The sequence below is a fragment of the Sander lucioperca genome, chromosome 15 (assembly GCF_008315115.2).
Source record: "Sander lucioperca isolate FBNREF2018 chromosome 15, SLUC_FBN_1.2, whole genome shotgun sequence".
NCBI lineage: Eukaryota > Metazoa > Chordata > Actinopteri > Perciformes > Percidae > Sander > Sander lucioperca.
The window spans coordinates 1,672,986-1,694,799 of NC_050187.1; the positions used below are offsets into that span (position 1 = coordinate 1,672,986).

The 21,814-nt window shown below is 39.1% G+C and overlaps 3 protein-coding genes across 5 annotated transcripts in view; all 3 read left to right on the plus strand.

The window, feature by feature from the left end:
• The first annotated feature begins 4,280 nt into the window (after positions 1-4,280).
• On the plus strand, positions 4,281-6,217 carry calhm3 (calcium homeostasis modulator 3). Its single transcript, XM_031304725.2, has 4 exons — positions 4,281-4,567; positions 4,780-4,907; positions 5,029-5,156; positions 5,287-6,217. Exons 1-4 carry the CDS (start codon positions 4,281-4,283, stop codon positions 5,734-5,736), a joined length of 993 nt encoding a protein of 330 aa, XP_031160585.1. The 3' UTR covers positions 5,737-6,217.
• A 753-nt stretch (positions 6,218-6,970) lies between these two features.
• On the plus strand, positions 6,971-14,711 carry LOC116053632 (calcium homeostasis modulator protein 2). 3 transcript variants are annotated; one of them, XM_031304724.2, is made up of 3 exons: positions 6,971-8,717; positions 8,929-9,542; positions 13,855-14,711. In XM_031304724.2, the coding sequence occupies exons 2-3, from the start codon at positions 8,997-8,999 to the stop codon at positions 14,266-14,268; spliced, it is 960 nt and encodes a 319-aa protein (XP_031160584.1). In that variant the 5' UTR covers positions 6,971-8,717; positions 8,929-8,996; the 3' UTR covers positions 14,269-14,711. The 3 variants fall into 3 exon arrangements, with proteins under 3 accessions (XP_031160584.1, XP_031160583.1, XP_035848575.1); XM_031304723.2 differs by having other exon boundaries at positions 6,971-8,670; XM_035992682.1 differs by having other exon boundaries at positions 6,971-8,533.
• Positions 14,712-19,386: 4,675 nt separating this feature from the next.
• Positions 19,387-21,814, plus strand: part of ncapd3 (non-SMC condensin II complex, subunit D3) — a 49,314-nt gene continuing 46,886 nt past the window's right edge. Inside the window, exons 1-2 of the mRNA XM_031304693.2 lie at positions 19,387-19,577; positions 21,128-21,300. Of these exons, the coding sequence (XP_031160553.2) occupies positions 19,526-19,577; positions 21,128-21,300 (225 nt within the window). The 5' untranslated portion in view covers positions 19,387-19,525. The remainder of the gene's footprint in view (positions 19,578-21,127; positions 21,301-21,814) is intronic.

Sequence of the window (21,814 nt, forward strand, 5' to 3'; positions counted from 1 at the left end):
TCCAGTGCACTTTGAGTCGCATTGGTTCTTGCCATACATATCGACAAACAGTCCCACCTTTTACATCCATAAAAAATCTTTGACATATGAAAGCTGAACAGAAACTGTTTATCAACTGCTCGCTCAACTGTAACTGTTTTGCTTGAGGTAACGCATTATTTACTTTGAATACATGTGTATTGAGTTGTAACGTCCCGCATATTCACATGCACTCCACTCATTCATTTATTGATATTAGACTTTTAATTCTATTGTCTGCTCTAAAATATAAAAACGTCACCGTAGGCTGTAGAAAACTGATGGAAAAAATACGAAACTTATTTACAATCAGTTTAGGATAAAATATTAGAAACATTTTTAGAAAAAACACAGGACAAATAATTTAACAGCACCACAAACTACAGCCTCCAAATAATCAGAACATTGACTTAACTCCTCTTAATAACCCCTAAGCTTCATGACAAAACCCAATACAATGCATACTAAGAGTGGTTTCCCTGCCTCTGGTTTGGGGGTGTGGATGGAATGTGGGAGGGGGGAATAAATTTGTTTTTAGTAGTTTTTAGTTTAGTTTACTTGTCAACAAGTAAACACTGGACGTGAACATGCATTAAACAATAACGTTAACGTTACTCCGTGACACCCTGCCAGCACAGCTAAACACACATTCATGTAAGGGTTAACGTAGCTAGAGCGAGGCGGTTGTTAGAGTGAATACAACCCCGACAGGGTGATCAGGACCCGGACGCGAAGTGCTCTTTTCAATAAACTGTCTGTACACTTACAAAGTTCTCAATGCTTTTTAGTGGTATAAATAGCAATTTGTTTTTACTTTCCCTGTGCCCCGAATACTAGCGTTATAAGCTAACCAGCGGTCCGCGCTAGCTTCTTTCAAGCTACAAACACACATGATGTTAGCATGAAAACATGTCTCAGAGAACAACAGTGGGTACACATCTGTTAATAACCCCTAGGTTCGTTTTTGCGCTGGAATTGTCCTTTAATAGCTGCCTTATGAAAAGTATCATCAATGACCTAGAGCTTAGATCGGCCCAAAAAATCAAGCCCGAACCTGCCCGAGCACGTTGCGTCCGAGCCCGGCCCGGCCCGACACATTAACTGTAATTATGAGCCCGAGCCCGATTTAAACCCGACATTTTTTTAATAAGTGGGCCGTTATAACTGACGTTCAAAACTACAATTCAGAGTTGTTTGAACTGCAGAAATCTGTTATTATATAGAATAATGCAACAAGGACGAAGCCTGTAAACTGCGCTTATATTTATTTATTTATTCAGAATGGAACGGATCGCAAATGGATCTGAATGAAGAAAAAAGAAACAATGATGAACAACATATTGTTGTCACTGCCCACGACTTGTTTAAACTGTTTCCATACCTCCGACTTTCCTCCACACTTGCTCAAAGTTAATTCTCCTGTTTTTCTTCAAGCTCCATGTTGCACTTAAGATACACAATACAGCCCAGCAGGCCCGGTGTGATGAGGTGCGAGAGGAGGAGCCTCCGCGCATGAAGTGCTGCATTTTGTAACTGCAGCCTAAATTTTGTACACATTTGTGACTTTTATATAGCTTATATATACATATTTATAATAGTTCTGATTATGGCATAGCTTTCTCCCCACCCAATTAGGCTAAATAGGTAATGGATAAAAAAATAAATAAAAAAAATGCTTGATGAAGGGTCCGGCCCGGCCCGAGGATAGTGGCGGAAATAACGGCCCGAGCCCGACCCGAGGTCGTGTCGGGCTCGGGTCGGACTCGGGCTTGGGCCGAGAATCTAAACTCTACAATGACCTTGTTTACACCATCTGTGATAGGGAGTAGGGACATTGTTGAGCATGGGTGTGCAACCTTCACCTTTAGTGCATGCAGACTTTAACCAAGGCCTCAGACATTACCTCACTTTAGCCTTTAAGCAGGCATAAAAAATCTAAAAAGGCGAACTTTAACTTTAAATGAGTTTACTGCGTTCACTTGACCAAAAATGTGGTTGTTGTCCTCTGGGTAGATGACATCCGATTCAATTCCTGTTAGTCCATTCAGGTCTCTAGTTAGGAGCACATTTCCCTGGGCCTGGAAATAGGCGATTTCTGAATTAAGAGTATCAAAAATGTCTTCTTCAAAATAAAGAGAATCTACTAGGGGTATGTGCATTGCGCAGAGATATACAGTAGATCCCTATCAGTTATGCCTAGGATTTCTATTACAGATTTAATGAAGTCAGGGTTTCCACACTTCAGTTCAAAGGTTGAGGAGTGGAGACCCTGATTATTTCAACAGCTTATATGAAATGAATGCATTAAAGCTGACCTCATGGCGGGGGGGCGATGACTTCTAGCTCACCCAGTAAGAGCGTGCGCCCCATGTAGGCTGAGGCCTTTGCAGCGGTCTGAGTTCGAATCCATCTCTCTCCCACCTTGCCTGTCTATCCACTGTCGCTCTGAAATAAAGGGGGATAAAGCCCACAAAACATAATCTTAAACAAAAATAAAAATAAAAGCTGACCTCATAAAACAATAACGGAAGCCCATTAAAAGGCAAAATGCTGATAACGCATTAGATACAATGACATTTTAAAGAAATGTAAATGTGCAATTAGAAACAAAAAACAAAAGTATATCCACGTGAAACTTGAAGATATTAAGAATGCCATTAATCAAAAATCTATTCTGGGATATGTGGAACAAGTTCTACAATGAACAGTCCTTACCCATCCAAAATGATGACATCTGGAGAGCACATTTTGAAAATCTGTACAAAGAAATGCCAATGAATCAAATTAATTCAGATCAATTATAACAGAAACACTCCAACCATTAGAAGAAACAATTAAAGACAACCAAACCCCCCTTCATTTCCCAATTATTGGGAAGAATTGGCCACAGACAAAATCTCTTCAGTTGAGAAAAACGTGGTCCAGACAGCATTCAAATAAATCCATAAGAGTGGGGACAAATCAACTACAGCCTGAACTGAGCCCTGGCAATAAATATGAAAGATGAAGATATGAAAACTAATATCGTGACCTTTCAAAAACTCCCCAGATGTCAGGAGAACTAACACCAATTTACTATAGCATGAGTTAAACCTACCTCGGTATAACCACAACAGTATCAGGGAGTTTCAACATGGCGGGGAATGTATTAAAATAAAAAAGTTGAAGATACCTAAATGCAATAAGAGAACATTATATAATTTCCAAATTCCAATTAAAATTTGATGTAAAAAATCTATATAGTATCCAGCCCAAGTATGGGGTCCACTCAGTCATCAGAGCTATACCTGTTGGGACAAACGTCTCACAGAATGTTTACAAGCAGATTTCTGCAAATATATTTTACATGTTAAAAAAACACAACAACAAATGCAAAAGAGCACAAGAATTAGGAAAATACCTTTTCTCAGATCTCAGAAATATTCAAATATTGTGCAATAACCCACACTGCATATCACACTGTATATAAAACCATACTTATTTTTTCATACGTATATAGTGTTTTAACTGTGCACCTTACCTCCCCCTCCCCCCTTTTTTGCACTACTTATTTTATTTCATGCTGTTATATTTTTTACGTATATGTTGGCACTGGGAAAGGAGTTGGTTTTAATCTCATTGTACATGTGTATAGTGACAATAAAAGGCATTCTATTCTATCAGAGTGTGCACACAAGTCAGGCCAAAGGATCCTAAATAAGGACTAAGACTAAAATTCTTGACCCATTGGATCATAACCAAGATAAATTAACTATGAACTTAAGGGATTATCCTTTAATAATAAATAGATTTTTTTAATATAATGGCAACAGTAGTGGTTGATCTACTGTACAGTCCCATATGCTTTGAGTTTCTGATTACAATACAGCCCTACCAGGAACTACTTTTCTGTCTGTAAGCCTGTGATGTGAGGCAGGGTGTGGCCACACAGCCCAGTCACCTGCTCAGGTGTATTCATGCATTCTCAGACTCTCGCTGGAACACTGCAGAACTCACTCCTTAACTGATTTCTTCTAACGAAAGCTCAGGTTGTTTGCTGAGACCGATTTAAGACTTTTCTTCACAAAGGATTGGTAGTGTGAGGTAAGCTTTGAATCATTTCATGTAGGCCACAGATTGTCTTCTGAAAAGCATTTTTTTTACAGAAGCTAAAACATTTTCTAAATTACTACTTGAACTATTTCAGTTTTTGAAGGAAACAGCAGCAATTGGATCACCTTTCTGTTTTTACTTCTACCTTGAACATTACCTGCCGTTAAGTCATGGAGCGTCTGAAGTTAGTCATGCAGTACTTTCAGTCCAACTCTGAGTCCATCTCCAATGGGATCTGTATCATCCTGGCCTTGGTCAGTGTCAAACTCTACACCAGTTTTGACTTTAACTGCCCGTGCCTTCCTCAGTATAACAAACTGTACTCTTTGGGAGTGATGATTGTCCCGCCAATCATATTGTTCTTCCTGGGGGTCCTGGTCAACCGACATGCGGGTGTCATGATGGACGAGTGGATGAGACCCATTGGAAACAGATCCAAAAATCCTGCTGTGGTTAAGTGAGTCAAAGATTGACATTTTTTAATTTACTTAATCAGTGTAGCAGAGGCATATGGAAAATAAAAATGTTTTGTTTTTCTACATTAAAGCACTGACTGTAAACTAGTATTATTTTCAACGTCATCATTTGGTTTTGGATTACATATAGTTCTTACTATTATCAGTGAATGTGTGGCATTACAATGACAACTGGTCCTATGTCTTTCTGCAGGTACCTGTTCTCCTCCATGATCCAGAGGGCCATGCTGGCGCCGATGGTATGGATCCTGGTCACTTTGCTGGATGGAAAGATCTTCATTTGTGCCTTCAGTGTTAGCGTAAACCCTGTACTCTTCTCAGGTAACATGCAACATTCTACATAGGGAAATACATATTCAATGAGTATTCATAGTACAATCTATACTGTTACTGTTGGCACATTATTGGTCTGTATGATGTATCATGTGGTATGTTTCCTCAGGTTTGCCCAACAATACAGGTCTGGATGTGATTAAAATCATGGCCAAAGTGCCTTGCAAGGAGGACACTATCTTTAATAACAGCTCTTTCCGAAAAGCAGTCTCTCGTTACATTCGCTGCTATTCACAAGTAAGCTGTTACAACCTGAGCTGGATTTTGCCACTACTGATGGCTCTTTGTGTGCTCGTCACAGTCACTGCAGCAAATGACTGAAATAGTTTGTTGGCTTTGTATATCTAACTTTCCTTACCCTGTCTAGGCAGTTGGCTGGTCCATCCTCCTCTTCCTGATTGTACTTGGAGCACTGGGACGCCTCATCAAGCCCTGTTTTGACAATCATGCCACCTCCCTGCAGACACGCTACTGGAGCAACTACCTCGATGTGGAGCAAAAGCTCTTCGATGAAACCTGTGTCCTGCACGCTCGCGATTTTGCCCGGAAATGTGTGGTGCAGTTCTTTGAGGACATGAGAGAGGACACCGTACTTAGTCTTCCCCACCCGCTTTTTATCACAAACTCTCGGATGGAGTGGGAGGATGAAGAAGAGGAGAGACTTCATGGGGTATCAAAGCAGGAACAGGTGGACCAGTTGCTCAACAAGTGGTATTACAGTAAACCTGAACTGGACGTCACCAGGATAGCCCACAGACCCAGGATGTGTGTTACCTGGAAGAACCGTGATGGGAAGACTTTATACTCTGATGTCTAGGGCACACACTCAGTGCTGTATAGTTGCAGGATGAATCATGTCATGATGATCAGTTCACTAACATTACGCTTTAGAAACATGTTAGATGTAGGCTACCTCAGAGTAAGTGTATGCTTTGCTAAAGTCAGACTTAACAGGTGGTTGTATATGGGTGGACTGCCAATGCAGTCAGATGTGTATGACTTTGATCTGACTTTATATTATGATTGAGTTCTTTGACTTAATGCTTTTTACTCTTTGGAGCAAACCATGTTGCTAGGGTAATTTGGCTGTTGGGTGTGGTCTGGCTGGTTTGCATTTAGGTTGTTGACATGGGGCTCACCCACATTGATGAATGGAAACATGCAAATGGACATTTGGAACCAAATAACAGACTCACAAAGATTCTGTTTACTACTTTATTTTGTGTAGTTTGCTAAAGATGCACTTATAAATATTTACATTGACAATGTGTATGTATTACAACCACAAATAATTATCAATAACTCCCTACCCTACTACTGGACCAAACTGGTACACCAATTTACACCAACATTGCCATCTCTAAAGCTAGCTAATTAACAAGGTCTCATTCTCTAACAATTTGTGGATAAATGGATGCAGAAAAAGCACGGTTTTTTTACATAAAAATTCACTAGAATGCATGAAATGAAGTGTTTGAAGCTCAACATTTTTGATGGGAGGACCCCCCAGACTCTCCTTGAGAGTGTGTCCCACCATTCACACACATTCATACACTGTGGCCTAGGCTGCCATATAAGGTGCCACCTGCTTATCACATAAACATCACACACACATCTTTATCAGATTTTAATGAAACTTGGTATGTACGTTCAGGTCAAGGTGTCAGATGTCTCCATCAGTTTTAGGCAGATGGGAAGAACCTGAGTTATAGGCAATTCCCTGCTAATCCCAGTTCTTTACGAAGTTCTTTGATTGATGGCGGCCATGATTTATGACCAATCTTGCTCATATATAGTAGAAATGTGTATCTCAGTCCTGCAAGGCTCTTTACCAATTTTGGTGTTGATAGAGTCAAAATCCACAACGTTTTAGTCATTTCACAGAGTTTCACATTATGCAAATTAGCAAAAAAACATCATGGTGGAAGTTTATGGTCCAAGAGGCCTTTTTGTAGAGCACATTGAGCTGGACTTGTGTTAAAAATATCAAGTGAATCGGACTTACCGTGTGAGGAGAAGTTATAGCATCACCATCAATCCAAATGGCATCATATTTTATGGGAAGCATTGGCACATCACCATCAGTTATGGTGACAATTTTCATGTCTCTAACTCAGCCAACAGTAACTTGAGAAAAGGCATAATTTATCATATAATGCTAAATAGGCCACGTCCACATGCACCAATCAATATGACACTTTAGACCCTGGTTATTACTCGCCCCCAGACTATGTGTACCAATTTTGGGGAAATTCCATCCACCAGGTTTTGCGGTACTTGTGGTGTTTTTGGTGCCCCCTATGGTTAAACCCTAAATCATTGCCTAGGCATGAACATATGTTACAATTTTTATGATTGCACAAACCGTTACTGCGTTATGGCCAATTTCCTACTAAGCAAATTTCTTTAATTGATGGCGGCCATGTTTTTCTTTTACCACTCTTGCTCTTTTATAGTAGAAATGTGTATCTCAGTCCTGCAAGGCTGCAAACCAATTTCGGTGTTGATAAAATCAAAATTGTTCTATTAATTTTACAGTTTTTCACATTATGCAAATTAACAAACAATCCATCATGTTGGACCTTTAAGGTCCGGAGGCTTTTTTGTAGAGCACATTTAGCTGCATTCGTGTGAGGAATTTCAAGTCAATCTGATTTATGAAAAATTGCGTTTTTAACCCTTGAATATGCCGTGTGGCCAATTGGGTTTGTATTTTTTGGGAACCTTATGCACATCATTTCCAGGCATTCGGCCAAGTTTCTTGTTTCTAGCTCATTCCAGCTCATGGCAATTTGCGCCACGGCGGAAGACAACAAATAATAATTAATCTGAGCAAAAACAATAGGGTTCTACCCCTTCGGGGTTTGAACCCTAATGACTTAACAGAAGTAAGCGTGACAGGGCCTATATGTGTTTTATGACTTTCAAGGGACTACTAGGACCTGCAAGGTCAGGTTTATGTGACCGACAGCGGTAGCCAAGTTTCTATTACTAACTATTGCCAACAACCTGCATGTTTACTGAACTTTTACTACCTGCTGACCACTGTTGGCTGTGAGAGTGAGTTTTACTTTGTTATCTTCGAAACCACAGTGGCTTGGTTTTCATTTGAAAAATATAACAACATAGTGGGAATAAAGTATTGTCTTTTCACTGCAATGACATTGAGCTGTGCCCTTTTCCTTTGGATGAAACACAGAATTTAAGGAGAAGGAAGTGTAGTACAGAAGATGGAAAGTAACTTCCCTTATTATTACCGTCTAATAGTACATGTAAGTTGGCAAGGCTATAAGGAAAATCTGCTTATTGATGCTTTTGGCTGTCCTTGGCTGTTTTTAAAGAAAATTCAAAAACTGTTTTTGGAAGTTTGAATGAAACTATTCTGTTTAGTTTCAACTGAGAGCTATGTTCCTGATGTGTGTTTCATCCAGTCTCTGAGTTCCTGGGCTGTCCTGCATTTTTTTGTCATATTGCTCTGTGATCAGCAGCACATGTTTTCACTTGCAGACCACATTTTTTTCCACTGGGGAGGAAACCGGAGGGCAGTTCCTGACTGTGACTGCTCACTGGTGCCCAGACTGCTAACACAGACTCAAAGTTGTACGCAAAAAGAGGTACTTCTCTTTCCAGTCTTGAATAAAGTAGATTTTATGTTTTGGACTGGATTTTTCCTGAGATGTTATTGCACTGGATGATGTAATTGGATTACAAAGGCTGACTCACAAGCCCCGCCTCAGGACACTGCCAGAGCGTGAGTTTGCATGACTGCATTCCATTGTTACCGTTTTAAATCAAGCGGTAGGAATTTTGTCTCTGGCTTCTTTTTTGATTGCCTAAAAGTGCTATAAGTGTAACACTTATTTTCTGCAACTAAACTTTATTTATTACAAAACAGTCACGTACACTTTAGACTACAGTAATAATCAATCCTATCATAATTAACTTTAACAAATGTAATAATGCCAAGATATATAGTATATTTATTTCCATTTTCTTTCTCTCTCTGCAGCCTGACATTGCTAAAACCAAATTCACAGCTCTTCAGTGTTATTCTCAGTGAAGACTCGACATCCCAACATGGCTGCACTCATCACAGAGAACTTTAAGTTTGTGTCACTCTTCTTCAAGAGCAAAGATGTGATGATCTTTAATGGTCTGATCGCTCTGGGAACTGTGGCCAGCCAGACTGCATACAATGTTTTTGCTTTTGAATGCCCATGTTCCTCTGGGAGGAACTACCGCTATGGCCTGGCTGCCATTGGTGTTCCAGCGCTGGTATTTTTCCTCGTAGGAATAATGATGAACAGGAGCACCTGGGACCTGGTGTCCGAGTGTCGGCTCAGAAAGTGCTGGAAATTGTCGGGAGCCGCAGCCTTTGCAGTGCTGGGAACAATCACCGGTCGAGGTGTGGTGGCTCCACTAACCTGGTCAGTTATCTCTTTGCTGCAGGGCCAGGCCTACACGTGTGCCCTCAGTGAGTTTGTTGACCCCAGTACACTGGAGGGCTTTCCCTCAGATCAGGGGCCAGAGGTAATGGCGAAATTCCCGTGTCGAGAAAGCGTTCCAACAGAGCTGCGAGACTTCTGGGATGAAATTAACCGAAGACTGAAATATGAATCTCAGGTATTGAAAGTACTTTTTTCTGTTTTTGCGGGATTGTCTTAGTTTTATCCCTTGTGTATTTGATAAACATTGGTTAAGTATTAATGTAAAATATCAATCAATTATCAAATCAAATTTTCAAATTACAGTCGCTACATTTGATCGTATTTGCCATCAAAACCCATTAAAGGAAATTTTGGAAAGTACGTATATTTGCTTTCTTAAAGTGCTCATATTAAGCTTTTTGGCTTTTTCCTTTATAGTGTTATATATCTTTTTTGTGCATGTTATACTGTAGGTTTATTAAGTGAAAAAGCCCAAAGTCCACCCCAAAGGGACTTACCATCTCCAACAGAAAACACTGTTCACCAACTGCTCCAAACAGCTCTATTGTAGTCCAGCCTTTACTTCAGAGACAAACGTGGTCACTTTGGAACACATGAAAAGGAGGTTTGAGAGCAGTGCTGTAGTCTAATGTATTTTAGTGGGTAGGCTATACTGTACCACAGTATATATTGGCCAGAATCTGCCTTTGGGGGAGGGAGATGGGGGTCTGAGTGTCCTCCCGTAGGGAAGTTTTGAGCATCAACGACTTAATTTCCTGTATTGGGATACACTTTAATGCACCAATTTACGTTACTTGCTGGAACTATTTCTTGATGAACAGTGAATCTCCATTGAAACATGTTGAACTATTTCTTTACCAAAATGAACTGTATTTCTAGCACAATGTATGTGGACCAATGATTCATGAGTGTCCACTTATTGCAGTATGTAATCGCTATGATTTAATTTTTAAATTAACCTCAAAAATTTCAAGTTGCAGTTGTGGTGATGTCATGATGTCACTGTGTGAAGCCCACAGTATGAAGATCAATATCAGTTTTACCTTTGGGTCCAGTTGGTCCAGCTTTATTATTTAATCTAGTTACACAAAGACTTGAAGCAGGAGGAAGGCAGCTCAGTCTAAAGTTAAAATATACAATTTCAATTTCAAACAAATCTGAAAAGGTCTGATTTACATTTACTGCTACTATACATATTGTACTCTTTACTCCACCCCTTTATTTGACAGCTTTAGTTAGGTTACTTTGCAGATTTAGATTGTTAATACAAAATATAATAACTAATAACTGATAATGTATTATTATAGACAGTGTGGTGGGATTTCTAATACATAGGGTGAAATCTGAAATTAAAGGTGCTGTAGGTAGAATTGTGAAGATCCAGGACTTAGGCAAAAAATGTGAACATCGACAACTTCTCAGTCCCTCCCCCCCTTTCCGCTAAAGCCCAAAACGGTCTCCTAAGCCCCTCCCCCCACAAGGGAGAATGAATATGTGTGCATGAGCAGTGATTGACACGCAGTTTGACACCGCCCCCTGGCCCTGATTGGTGCATCTGAACAGGGAGCTGTGGATTTTTGCAAATCTCACTACAGGCTGTAGGTGGAGCCAGAGGAGCCAGACTTTTTTAAAATGACCTGCTTCATGTAGTTCTACTGGAACATAGGGTCAGTTTCAGAAAATATGACAGAACGTTAGTTTTATAAGTCTTACCTACTGCACCTTTAAGGTTCGGTCAACAAGTCTTTTAAGTATTTATTCTTTGAGCAAAGAAGGTTTAGTCCATCAGGAGAGTCTGAGAGAAATAAACCAAGATTTTTGGGAGAGCAGCATCCTTATCTAGTTTCTACAAGGCTGAAAGCCAAGGGAGGGGGGGGGGGAGTCTTGTCTAAACCTGTTCTGACTATGAGGGAAGAGCAACTTGTGGAATTCCACGGTCAAGCACAAACACATCATCTACTTGGACACGTTTGTGCTGAAGGTAGAAACTGTGAAAGGTTTTAAGCAGAACAACAAACCTGTAACGTACCAATAATTAAACGATAATTAAGCAATACAACAGCTATAACATTAAAGTGATAAACAGACAATAGTCTGCGTGAAGTGCTGCACGAGTGTGTAGAAAGTGTCACTCTGGTGCTCTTCAGTTTTAGGATCCTGCTAGTTCAGAAATGTTGAAGGAATCTGAGGCACGTTAGAGGACAATGATTAAAAACCTTTAATATCTCTTGGCTATTAAGCCATAAGAAATGATGAACACTTAATGCATCACAGTAATATCATTTATATGATTCTGAAATGAGCCATTCTGTATAATGAGTCATTTTAGATGCTGATACGTTTGTACTTTAGTGTGATTTTAAATGCATGATTTTTACTTGTAACAGAGTATTTTTACTATGTATTTTTGTCACTTAAATTAAAGAAATTGGAATATTTCTTTCATCACTGATTCTGGCCATCCAAGTTCATCTGTTTTTTTAAACGGCAGTGAATGGAGTGAACAATAAGCCATAAAATAAATGTCTGCATTTTGGAACAAAACCAATTACAACTACCAACGTCTCTGCCTCCGTATTAAGCACCGAGTAGTGCACAGAAAATGCAACATGCACACAGGGGGCTGGGGGACTACGGCTAAGTGGCAAGTATATTTACTGTGGGGCAAGGTAGTTGGGAGCAGATAGATCTGGATATCAAATACACACTGGGGAAAACAGCTGGAGAGATGAGTGACGGCAATAGAGAAAGAAAGATACAAAAATAAACAAGTAGAAGGCCCTGATCTTTCCAGCTGCCTTTCTGCCAGCTCTGTGAACAATTTATGCTAAATGTATGCATTTTACAATATTTGCAGCATTTTTGGACAAGATGATAACATACGACCACAAGACACGAGACACAAGGCATTAGGACAGGAAAATCAACTCACGACTGCGTGAACTCTCCTCCTGCTGATTTTGCTAACTGGCCGAACGAGAGTTTTGAAATGTAAACATCTAAGAAAACACTGAGCAAAAAGTAGGAAAGATGAACCCCCCTCCCCCCCCTACATTATATGGACAAGCGAGACCATCTCTGTTTCCATTTCCACATCGCAGGAGGCATCGAGGCTGGCGTGTAGAGAATAAACACCATGCATATCTAAAATTATGACCACTAACAATTGGATTGTAGATATCTGAAATTTGAGTTCTTCTTAGTAAGAACTCTATTGCAAATATATAGAATGTTGATTCTGGTTAGGAAGAATGATGTTGTATGTGGATATCTGAAATTGTCCGAGTCCAATACACATGAATGGCAAAAGTGGCACCATTTGTCCTAGGAAGAATGACGTTGTGGATATCTGAAATGTTCTTTTTGACTAGGAAGAATGAATAAATAACCAGTCTAGCTGTAGTCAAAGTCGTATTTGCAGTTGAAACCTGTAGTTCCATTAATTTCCATTTCAGCTTTATGGTTTTTTCAAACAAACGGTGACTGAAGCATATATAGGTATGTGTGTGTGTGCGTGTGGCGTACATGGTGTTGTGAGGTCTGTGCTTCTGGTCAGAACACCTGACCAACCAAAGATTGGTTCCTATTTATCCTCTGAGCGCTAATTGGCTTTTACACAAGCTATTCAATTTTGAAAACGGCCAATTATACTTTTTAAGGATTTCAATTTAGTTTTTACTAGTACAATCAAAGTTGTAGATATCTTAAAATACAATTTTTATTAGTAAGAATGTTATTGTGGAAATCTTTGATAACCATTTTGCCGAGTAAATATAATTTTGACTAGGAGAAATACTACTATGGATGACTAATATTTAATTACAGATTGATGTGGGGTTTGATTAAATGTTAAAACGGCTTGCCATAGCTCTTTGCCTCGTAACGTTAGTACTCTGCTTGTTTGCTCAGATTTAAAGGGATGGCTCGGAGTAATTTCACCCTAACGCGACGATGAGTGGCTCAATTTTGAAGGTCGCTCGTACCTATTCGAGCCTGAATACACGGATGAGGAGCTACAACTAATGGAGGAGAATCAGAGAGCGAGCTAGCTAGCAGCGGTAGCAGTAGCAGCAGAGAGTAGAAGCCATCAGGCAAGTGTTATTTACATAAACTCCTAGTGTACTTACAAACTTTTCAATGCCTCGTTTTATGACTACAGAACCTATTTGTAGTACTGAAGAAGTTTGGTACTATTCCGGGCGTTATTAGTAGGGTAATTTACGAGATACACCCTTGGATCCATTAGCACCTGTACTAAGCCATTTGGCTGATAGCGTTAACTCGACCAATGTTAGACCAAGGGAAAAAAGCTTCTGGGGGAGTGTTTGTTCGAGGTCATGGGTCAAAGGACCCTGTGGTGAAATTCCTCCGAACCATCCCTTTAAATACGGTGGGGCAAACAAAGGTATTAATAAGCAAACAGCAGACACAAATGTATCTGATCCAGTGCCTTAGGTGATGACATCAAGATTGTCTGTTCTTTTCAGCTGATAGGCTGGCTGCTGGTGGCAGGAATGTGTCTGACGGTGTTCCTGATGCTGTGTATGAAGCGCTGCTCATCTCCACTTGGCTACCTGCAGGAGGACTATTGGTCCCAGTACCGCTCTAACGAAAATGCCCTCTTCCAACACACGGCAGCTGTCCATGCCCGCCTCCTGGCTGCAGAGAATGTTAAGAGCTTCTTTGGCTTTGTGGCAGGCACTGAGGAAGATAAAGAGCAACTGGCTGAGCACCACAATGCTAGTCCTATCTGCAGCACTAACTGGAACAGAGTGACTGGTGTCTACCTCTACAGGGAGAAGCATGGACTGCCTCTGTACAGCAGGCTCAATAAATGGTCCACATACAGCCTGGAGAATGACGTGGAGGCCATGGAGAAAGAGATGGACATGCTCAGCTGACAGTATTCTTCTGGAAGATGATCCAATGACTGCAACCATAATGCTTCAGTTCAGTGTGCTTCAAACAGAGTGCTTGTTCAATCATCAAATAGTCGGCAATACAACCCCCTCCCTCCACTCCTTTACTATTTCAGAACCTTCTCTTTTACAATTTTAGTAAAAATCTTACAATCACGAACACTATTTCCGTCTTCAGACTCATACTACTTACTCATACTTCATAAGACCCAGTTTGAAGCATACTGAACCCTTTATTTATCAATACAAAAGCAGCAAAAGAAAGGTCAAGCAGCACAGAACTAGAGTCTAGTGGAAGAGCAAATAAAGGACAACAGGTTGTAATTGATGTGTTAGCAGGAGCTTACCATCAGTAGTTAAAGGTGCACTAAGCGACATGACGCATTTTTTTAGGCTACAACATTTTTTGTCACATACAGCAAACATCTCCTCACTATCCGCGAGCTGCCTGTCCCCTGAACACACTGAAAAAACGCGGTCTCTGTAGACAGCCCAGGCTCCACGAACGCCAACAAAAACAAACTGCGCCAACCTGCACCACGAAACATAACAAACAGTGTTCTAGCCAATAACCGACAAGAAGGATTTGGGGGTGGGTGTTTCCTACAATCTATCATGTGACAATACAATTTACGACATCACATTACACACCATACACACAAGACATTATTCAGATTACACAACATTTGAAAATACAAATCATATTTTACAATTAACGCAATTAATCACACACAAAAAAAGAAAAAATGCAAATAAATAAATAATAGCCTATAAAAGAAGTTGAAAAGATTACGTTACCCCGAATAGATTTTTAAAAAATAAGATATAAAGAAAAGCCCTATGACAGAATCTCTCTAAATTGATATTAAATATTGAAATATCTTTGAAGGTAATATTTCTTAAGTGATTTTTTAAAACCATACTGAGTGTTTTGTTGTTTGATAGTATTTGGAAGAGAGTTCCATTCACACATTGCTCTGTACCTAACTGAACGTTGAATTGATTTGGTTTTGACTTTAGGTAAAATAAAACTACCTCCTACTGCATGCCTTGTTGGATGATGTATATCAGTACTAAAAGATAGTTTTGTATATAAAATAAAAGGTGTTTTGTTTGTTATAACATTATTTAAAAAAAAACATTAGTGAATACACAAATCTGTTTTTAACTTTAAACCATGAGAGGCTTTCATGCATTTTCTCAACATTTGATCTAAACCCACATGAGAGAGCCACACGTGCCGCTTTATTCTGAATCGCTTGTAGTTTTCTTATAATAATTGTTGAGGTGCTGGACCGAACCACAGAACAGTAATCAAGGTGTGAAAAAAAGCATGAAGTACTTGTTTAACGGTCTGTAGCGTAAAGTTTTTTGCACACCTTTTAATAACAGACAAAGTGTTGCCCATTTTAGTTACCAGTTTCTGAACATGTCTATCCCAACACAATCCATTATCAATCATCACTCCCAAAAGTTTAGCCTCTTCTCTTTGCTCTACAGAATTTTGCTCTATGCTGAGTTCAAGTTTCGGTTTGGAACATAAAGAAAAAGGAGTACCACTAAACAGGTAGAATCAATTTGTTAGTCCTTATCCAGTCCACCACTACTGTAGCTCTCTCTGTATCACCAATTAAATCACCAATATCAGTTCCTGCTAAATATATAGTGGAATCATCACATCCTTTATGTGATGTGTTACGTGAAGTTTAGAATTTATAACTCAAATTGGAGTGTTGCAACTAGCCATCTATTGTCTAGATTCTTAACATACATTTTCTTATATTTGGAGATAGGCAGAACAGTTCTTCTTCACAATTTAGTTCCATCTGTCTCTATCTTGTGTGTGGGCATTCTATCATCCACACTTTAATAGTTCTTACTCTTGCTTTACCATTCTTTTTGGTAAAAAAAGATTTGTGACCTAATAAATTCCAATCTTAGTTCAGGCCCACATTCAACCTGAGCAAAGGTCCTACGGAGCCTCCCTGGGGTCAACTGAGAAAAAAAAACTAAACCGTGCGCACAGAATAAAAATCCGTTCCCTCGGTTTTCTAAACTGTTCGCACAGATTCATAATCCATGCCCTCTGTTTTATAAACAAATAAAAGTGCACAGATTTATAAACCGAGGGCACAGGTTCATAATCAGTGCCCTCGGTTTTAGAAACTGCACACACGGATCAATATCAACCAATTTCTTTTTTTTGGGCATTTCTGCCTTTATTTGATAGGAAAGCAGAGAGATATGAAAGGGGACAGAGAGGGGGGAAGACGTGCAGGAAAACCATCACAGGTCCGATTCGAACCCTTGACCGTCTGCGTCGAGGAATAAACCTCTGCATATGTGCGCCCGCTCTACCAACTGAGCTAACCGGCCACTGGCCAACCAGTGTCTAATGAAAGCTCTATTCTCACTTCTGAGTTAATGGTTATAGGCCTTTTTCACGGCAGACATGTTGACATGTCAGTAGGAAAAGCACAGGTGTATTCTAACCATTACTGATGGCTGCATTCCACTTAGGAGAGGCCCTGGTATTGTTCATGCTGACTCACTGAAATAGCTCACTGGGACACTTGATGGAATTGAGCCATCGTTAAGGTTATCAATTTCAGCTGTGCTTTTCCTACTATGACAAGTCAACATGTCTACTGTGAAAAAGGTCCATTTTATGGGCTCCATGGTGGATTGGGGAAGTCAGAGAACTCTTCTGATTCTGCAGCTGCTTTGGAAACTTTAAGAGCAGGAGAATCTAAAGCTCGTCTTGACATTGTAAATGACATCTTGAGTGTTATTTTTTTTCTTAGAATTGGGTTTATTTGTAATATCCCTTTCTGCTGCACACTGGGGTGAGGGGGGATGAGCAGGTGGACCTCATTGCGAAGTAGATGTCCATGTATCATTGGGGAGAGTGGAGCTGAGAGAAATAATTAAAGAGGGCTAAACAAAAGAGGGTGGGAAAAGGTTAACCTGAAGTTAAGAAAGATGTTTCTTCATTTCTCTGTCCTCTAGGGACTCAGTTAAACTGTGTGGATTTAGGTTAAATTACTCTTTGTGCATTGTAAGAAAACATTTGTCTGGCTTATGTGAATGTGGAAGTCTTGAGACAGTGAAGCATGTTTTCCTAGAATGTAAAAAAAAAAAAAAAAGTACAGTGCAGAAAGAAAAGTATTCTTTGTTAGACTGGCTGGACTTCAGGCTTTTTCTGATTTGTCTTGTGATTTCATTTGTTTGGTTTGAGAACTTCTAGAAAAAATAATGGTACGGAAGGCATAAACATTTTGGACAAATTGTCATCAGTCAATTTGCGGATGACTCTACGTTATTTTTGAAAAATGAAAGGCAGATCCCCAAAGTATTAGACTCTATTAATCAGTTCTCTAAAGCAGCAGGATTGAAATTAAATATTGATAAATGCGAATTATTCGCTTTACATGATCAGCCGGCTCACGTAATCTGTAACATAAAGGTTAAATCACAAGTCAAATACTTGGGTATAACTGTTACCAGAAATAAAGAATTAAGAGAAAAAGAAAATATTTGTAAAAGAGTAGAGCAATATAAAACCATTCTTAATTCATGGTTACAAAGGGACATTACCATATTTGGAAGGGTCCTTTTATCTAAAATGGAAGGCATATCAAGAGTTATATATCCTGCATTATCATTGGCTCAACTTATCAACCAAACAAATTTTAACTTCATCTGGAAAAATAAATGTCATTATATCAGGAAAGCGGATGTGATTAAGAGTGTTGAAGAGGGTGGACTAAATGCAATTGATTTTTTGGTTATGAACGGTGTTCTTAAATTAAAATGGCTGAATTCATACACTTCTAACGAACGCTCCTTTTGGTTCACCATACCGGATGCAATTTTCAAGAAGTTGGGAGGTATTAATTTTTTATTGCGATGTGATTATGATCTATGTAAACTCCCAACGAAGTTATCAGATTTTCACCAGCAAGTTCCCCTCTATTGGAATTTGATTTATAAACACAATTTTACTCCCCAGAATACACCCCTATGGAATAACCGATACATTTTATCCAATAGGAAGTCATTGTTTTTAGGCACTTGGATGGAAAAAGGAATTTGGAATGTGTCTCAATTAATGGATGATTCTGGAGAATGTTTAAACCATACAGAATTCTGTGACAAATTCAGTCTTCAATGTTCGTTTAGAGAATACACTAAAGTAATAAAAGCCATTCCAATTCCCTTTAAAACAATGACCAAACTACTTTTGGTTCATGCAAATGTTATATCAGAGATGAGGCTTCTTTGTGTTGAAGGTGTCAGTTTGAACAGCAAACAGTTCTCTAACAAATTTGTTAAGAGTGTATTATGTATAAAATATTAACCCTTTTAACTGAAAAGAAAATATATTCTCCGAGATTACAGTGATGAAGAGGCAAGAAAGATTAGGAAACGATCCTTATCGTATCCTCTCCCACCAAAAGCCAAAGAAGTGACATTTAAAATATTAAATGATATTTATCCATCAAATCACTTCCTACATGTGAAATTTAATTGGGAGAGTAACTCCTGTGTTTTCTGTGAGAGCGATATTGAGACGGTCGAACATATTTTCTTTCAGTGTGAACCGATTAATGAAGTCTTTTCTATGCTGGCTTCAATCTAAAGATATACTGCTACACCCATTAAATGAAATGTCAATTAAAACTAAAATATGGAATATTTTTAAAGGATAAAAATCTTATTCTTGATAAATAACTTGATTGAGTATTGTAAACATTTTATTCATAGGTGCAAATATTTAAAGGTCAAACCCTACATCAATGGTTGGAAGAATGATCTTAAACTTTTTGCTACATCTTTACAATACATGACAGAGGAAAACAAAAGACTCTTGTATTTGTTGGACTTACATTCCCTAATGGACTAAAAGACCCCTAGCATCTTATTTTATTTTTATTTTCTTTATTATGATTTGCTATATATATTGTCTCTACCTCAAAGCTGTAAACACGTTTTGGACAAATGTACTAACACATTGTGCCTTGATTGTTTGTATGACTGTTGTATAATAAAGAGTTTAAAAAAAAAAAAAAAAAAAAGACTGTATGTAAGAATCTAGTTCAAACTTTGACCTGTGGAGGGCAGTAATACAATAGTTCACACGGCCGGAATCCTAGAAGGATAGGAAGAAGAAGACATTTTCACTGCGCATGTGTGAAAGTCTGTACGTTCGGGCGGGCTGATTCAAAATATAAACAAGATGGATCTAATATCTGCGCTGCAGTTTCTGAAGTTAAATGAACTTCCAAAAGGTAAATTATGAATGTCGTAAACGTCTTTTTCTGTTGTAACGTTATCGACTGACGGCGATTTAATAAATTCGGATATTTCAGGCCGCCCTGGCTGTTTGTCAAGCAAAGTTGATTGCTAACGTTAGCTATACGTTATGCGTCCTGTACAGTAAGAACGGCACTCCCGAGTCCCATTCACATATCTAGCAAATTACCTATTGCCGCCTGCTTTGGAAGCAAAACGCCTTTTTATAACGACTGTTAGATCTTATACCTGAATCGTTGCGAGCCGGTGGCGATTTCGGCATACAACTGTCTAGCTAAATGTTAATATTATGTACTTCTCTTACAAAATTCCCTCACTGTGTCCACGTTCGGACACTTATTGGCTAACGTTCGGCATACGTGCAGTTTAGTGTCCCAAATTCCCCATACAGTGTCCTTAATTAATTATGAACCTGCTAAACCACCTGTGCTAGCCTAACCCTAACCTTAACCTGTCTCAAATAAATAAGACCCTCATCATTTGGGACACTCAGTTTTTGGAAAATAATTTGTGACACTAAACTGCACGTAAGCCTAAAACTAAAGTATAACTTCTTACCTTTGTAACGGCATATCGTTTTAACTGTTTATTTTAGCGTTTACTTTACAAGAGCCGGCTAAAGTACGCCACCTTTTTCACGGCAGACATGTTGACATGTCATAGTAGGAAAAGCACAGGTGTATTCAAACCCATTAATGATGGCTACATTCCACTTAGGAGAGGCCCTGGTATTGTTCATGATGACTCACTGAAATAGCTTCCTGGGACACTTGATGGAATTGAGCCATCGTTAAGGTTATCAATCTCAGCTGTGCTTTTCCTACTATGACAAGTCAAAAAAAAAAGGTCCATTAGCAGTGCGCTGCCCTTGGCCATAACCGGACACCCCTATCTCCTCGCTGTAAAGTTTAAACACTAGCCGTTGCTGTTTTTTCGGGGGTATTAAGCATGGATGTATGGTATTATTATTATTAAGTCCCATCAATGCTGTCAACACTACCGGATCGGTACTTCCGTCCTTCACAATAAAATGACATACTTCAACAACTCTGAATTATGCAATAAAAGCTCCTTAGTTTCCAGTACAGTAAAAATAGAAACTTTTCAGAGGGAAAGATCGTCACCAGAGCGTTCTTACTTCTTTCCCTCATCAAAGTCACTTTCATATACTGATTAGCTAGAAGTGTAAATGTCCATGTACATATATGAAAATTCATAGATAGATTGTTAGATGGGTATAGATTAATTCTTCTAACATTTTTGGTGATGACTGGGAAGTGCGTCAGGTCGGAAGTGTCCGAATATGGCCAATAGCAGCGGGTGGTGTCCGAACGTGGACACAGTGAGTTACTGTATTTGGGACACGTGCAGCGGTAAATTCGCTTTCATCAAAAAGCACACCTGTCATTGTTCTGAGAGTGAATTTGTCATAAATTTTGTGTTTTTTGTTTAGTTTTTTTTTTGTTATTAAAAGCAATTTATCGCCCTCAAACACTTACCTTACATTAACTGTTGTGATTTCCAGCCTGGGTGGACGCAGTGTGGGACTTGGAGTTCACAGAGAGAACCCCCCTGGATGAAATCATAGCGGAGGAACTGGCAGGCAGTGGAGACCAGGCCTTCAGAACCCTGTACCAGTGTCTACTGGACCACGCTGCTGACCAACAACAGTCTGCAGGCAGAGATGGAGCTTCGCAGGTACAACTTTCTGTCCTATGCTCCAGGGAACACAAATCACGATACAGGGAGTTAGAGCTGGGCAATGAGACTAGATATGGTCTTAGATTTTGGATATCGTAATATGACATAAGTATTGTCTTTTTCTGGTTTTTAAAGGCTGCATTACATTAAAGTGATGTCATTTTCTGAACTTACCAGACTGTTGTAACTGTTCTATTATTTAGCATTACCCGCTTAGTCATTATATCCACATTACCGATGATTATTTATAAAAAATCTCATTGTGTAAATATTTTGTGAAAGCACCAATAGTCAACACTACAATATCGTTGCAGTATCAATATTGAGGTATTTGGTCAAAAATATCGTGATATTTGATTTTCTCCGTATCGCCCAGCTCTACAGGGAGTTCATTGTCAATTTTTTATTTATTAAGCAACACTTAAAATACAACACGAACCATGTTCTTTAATGACAATTATAATAGAAAATACATAATTGTTGCCAAGTTTAAATGCATAACAAAATAACC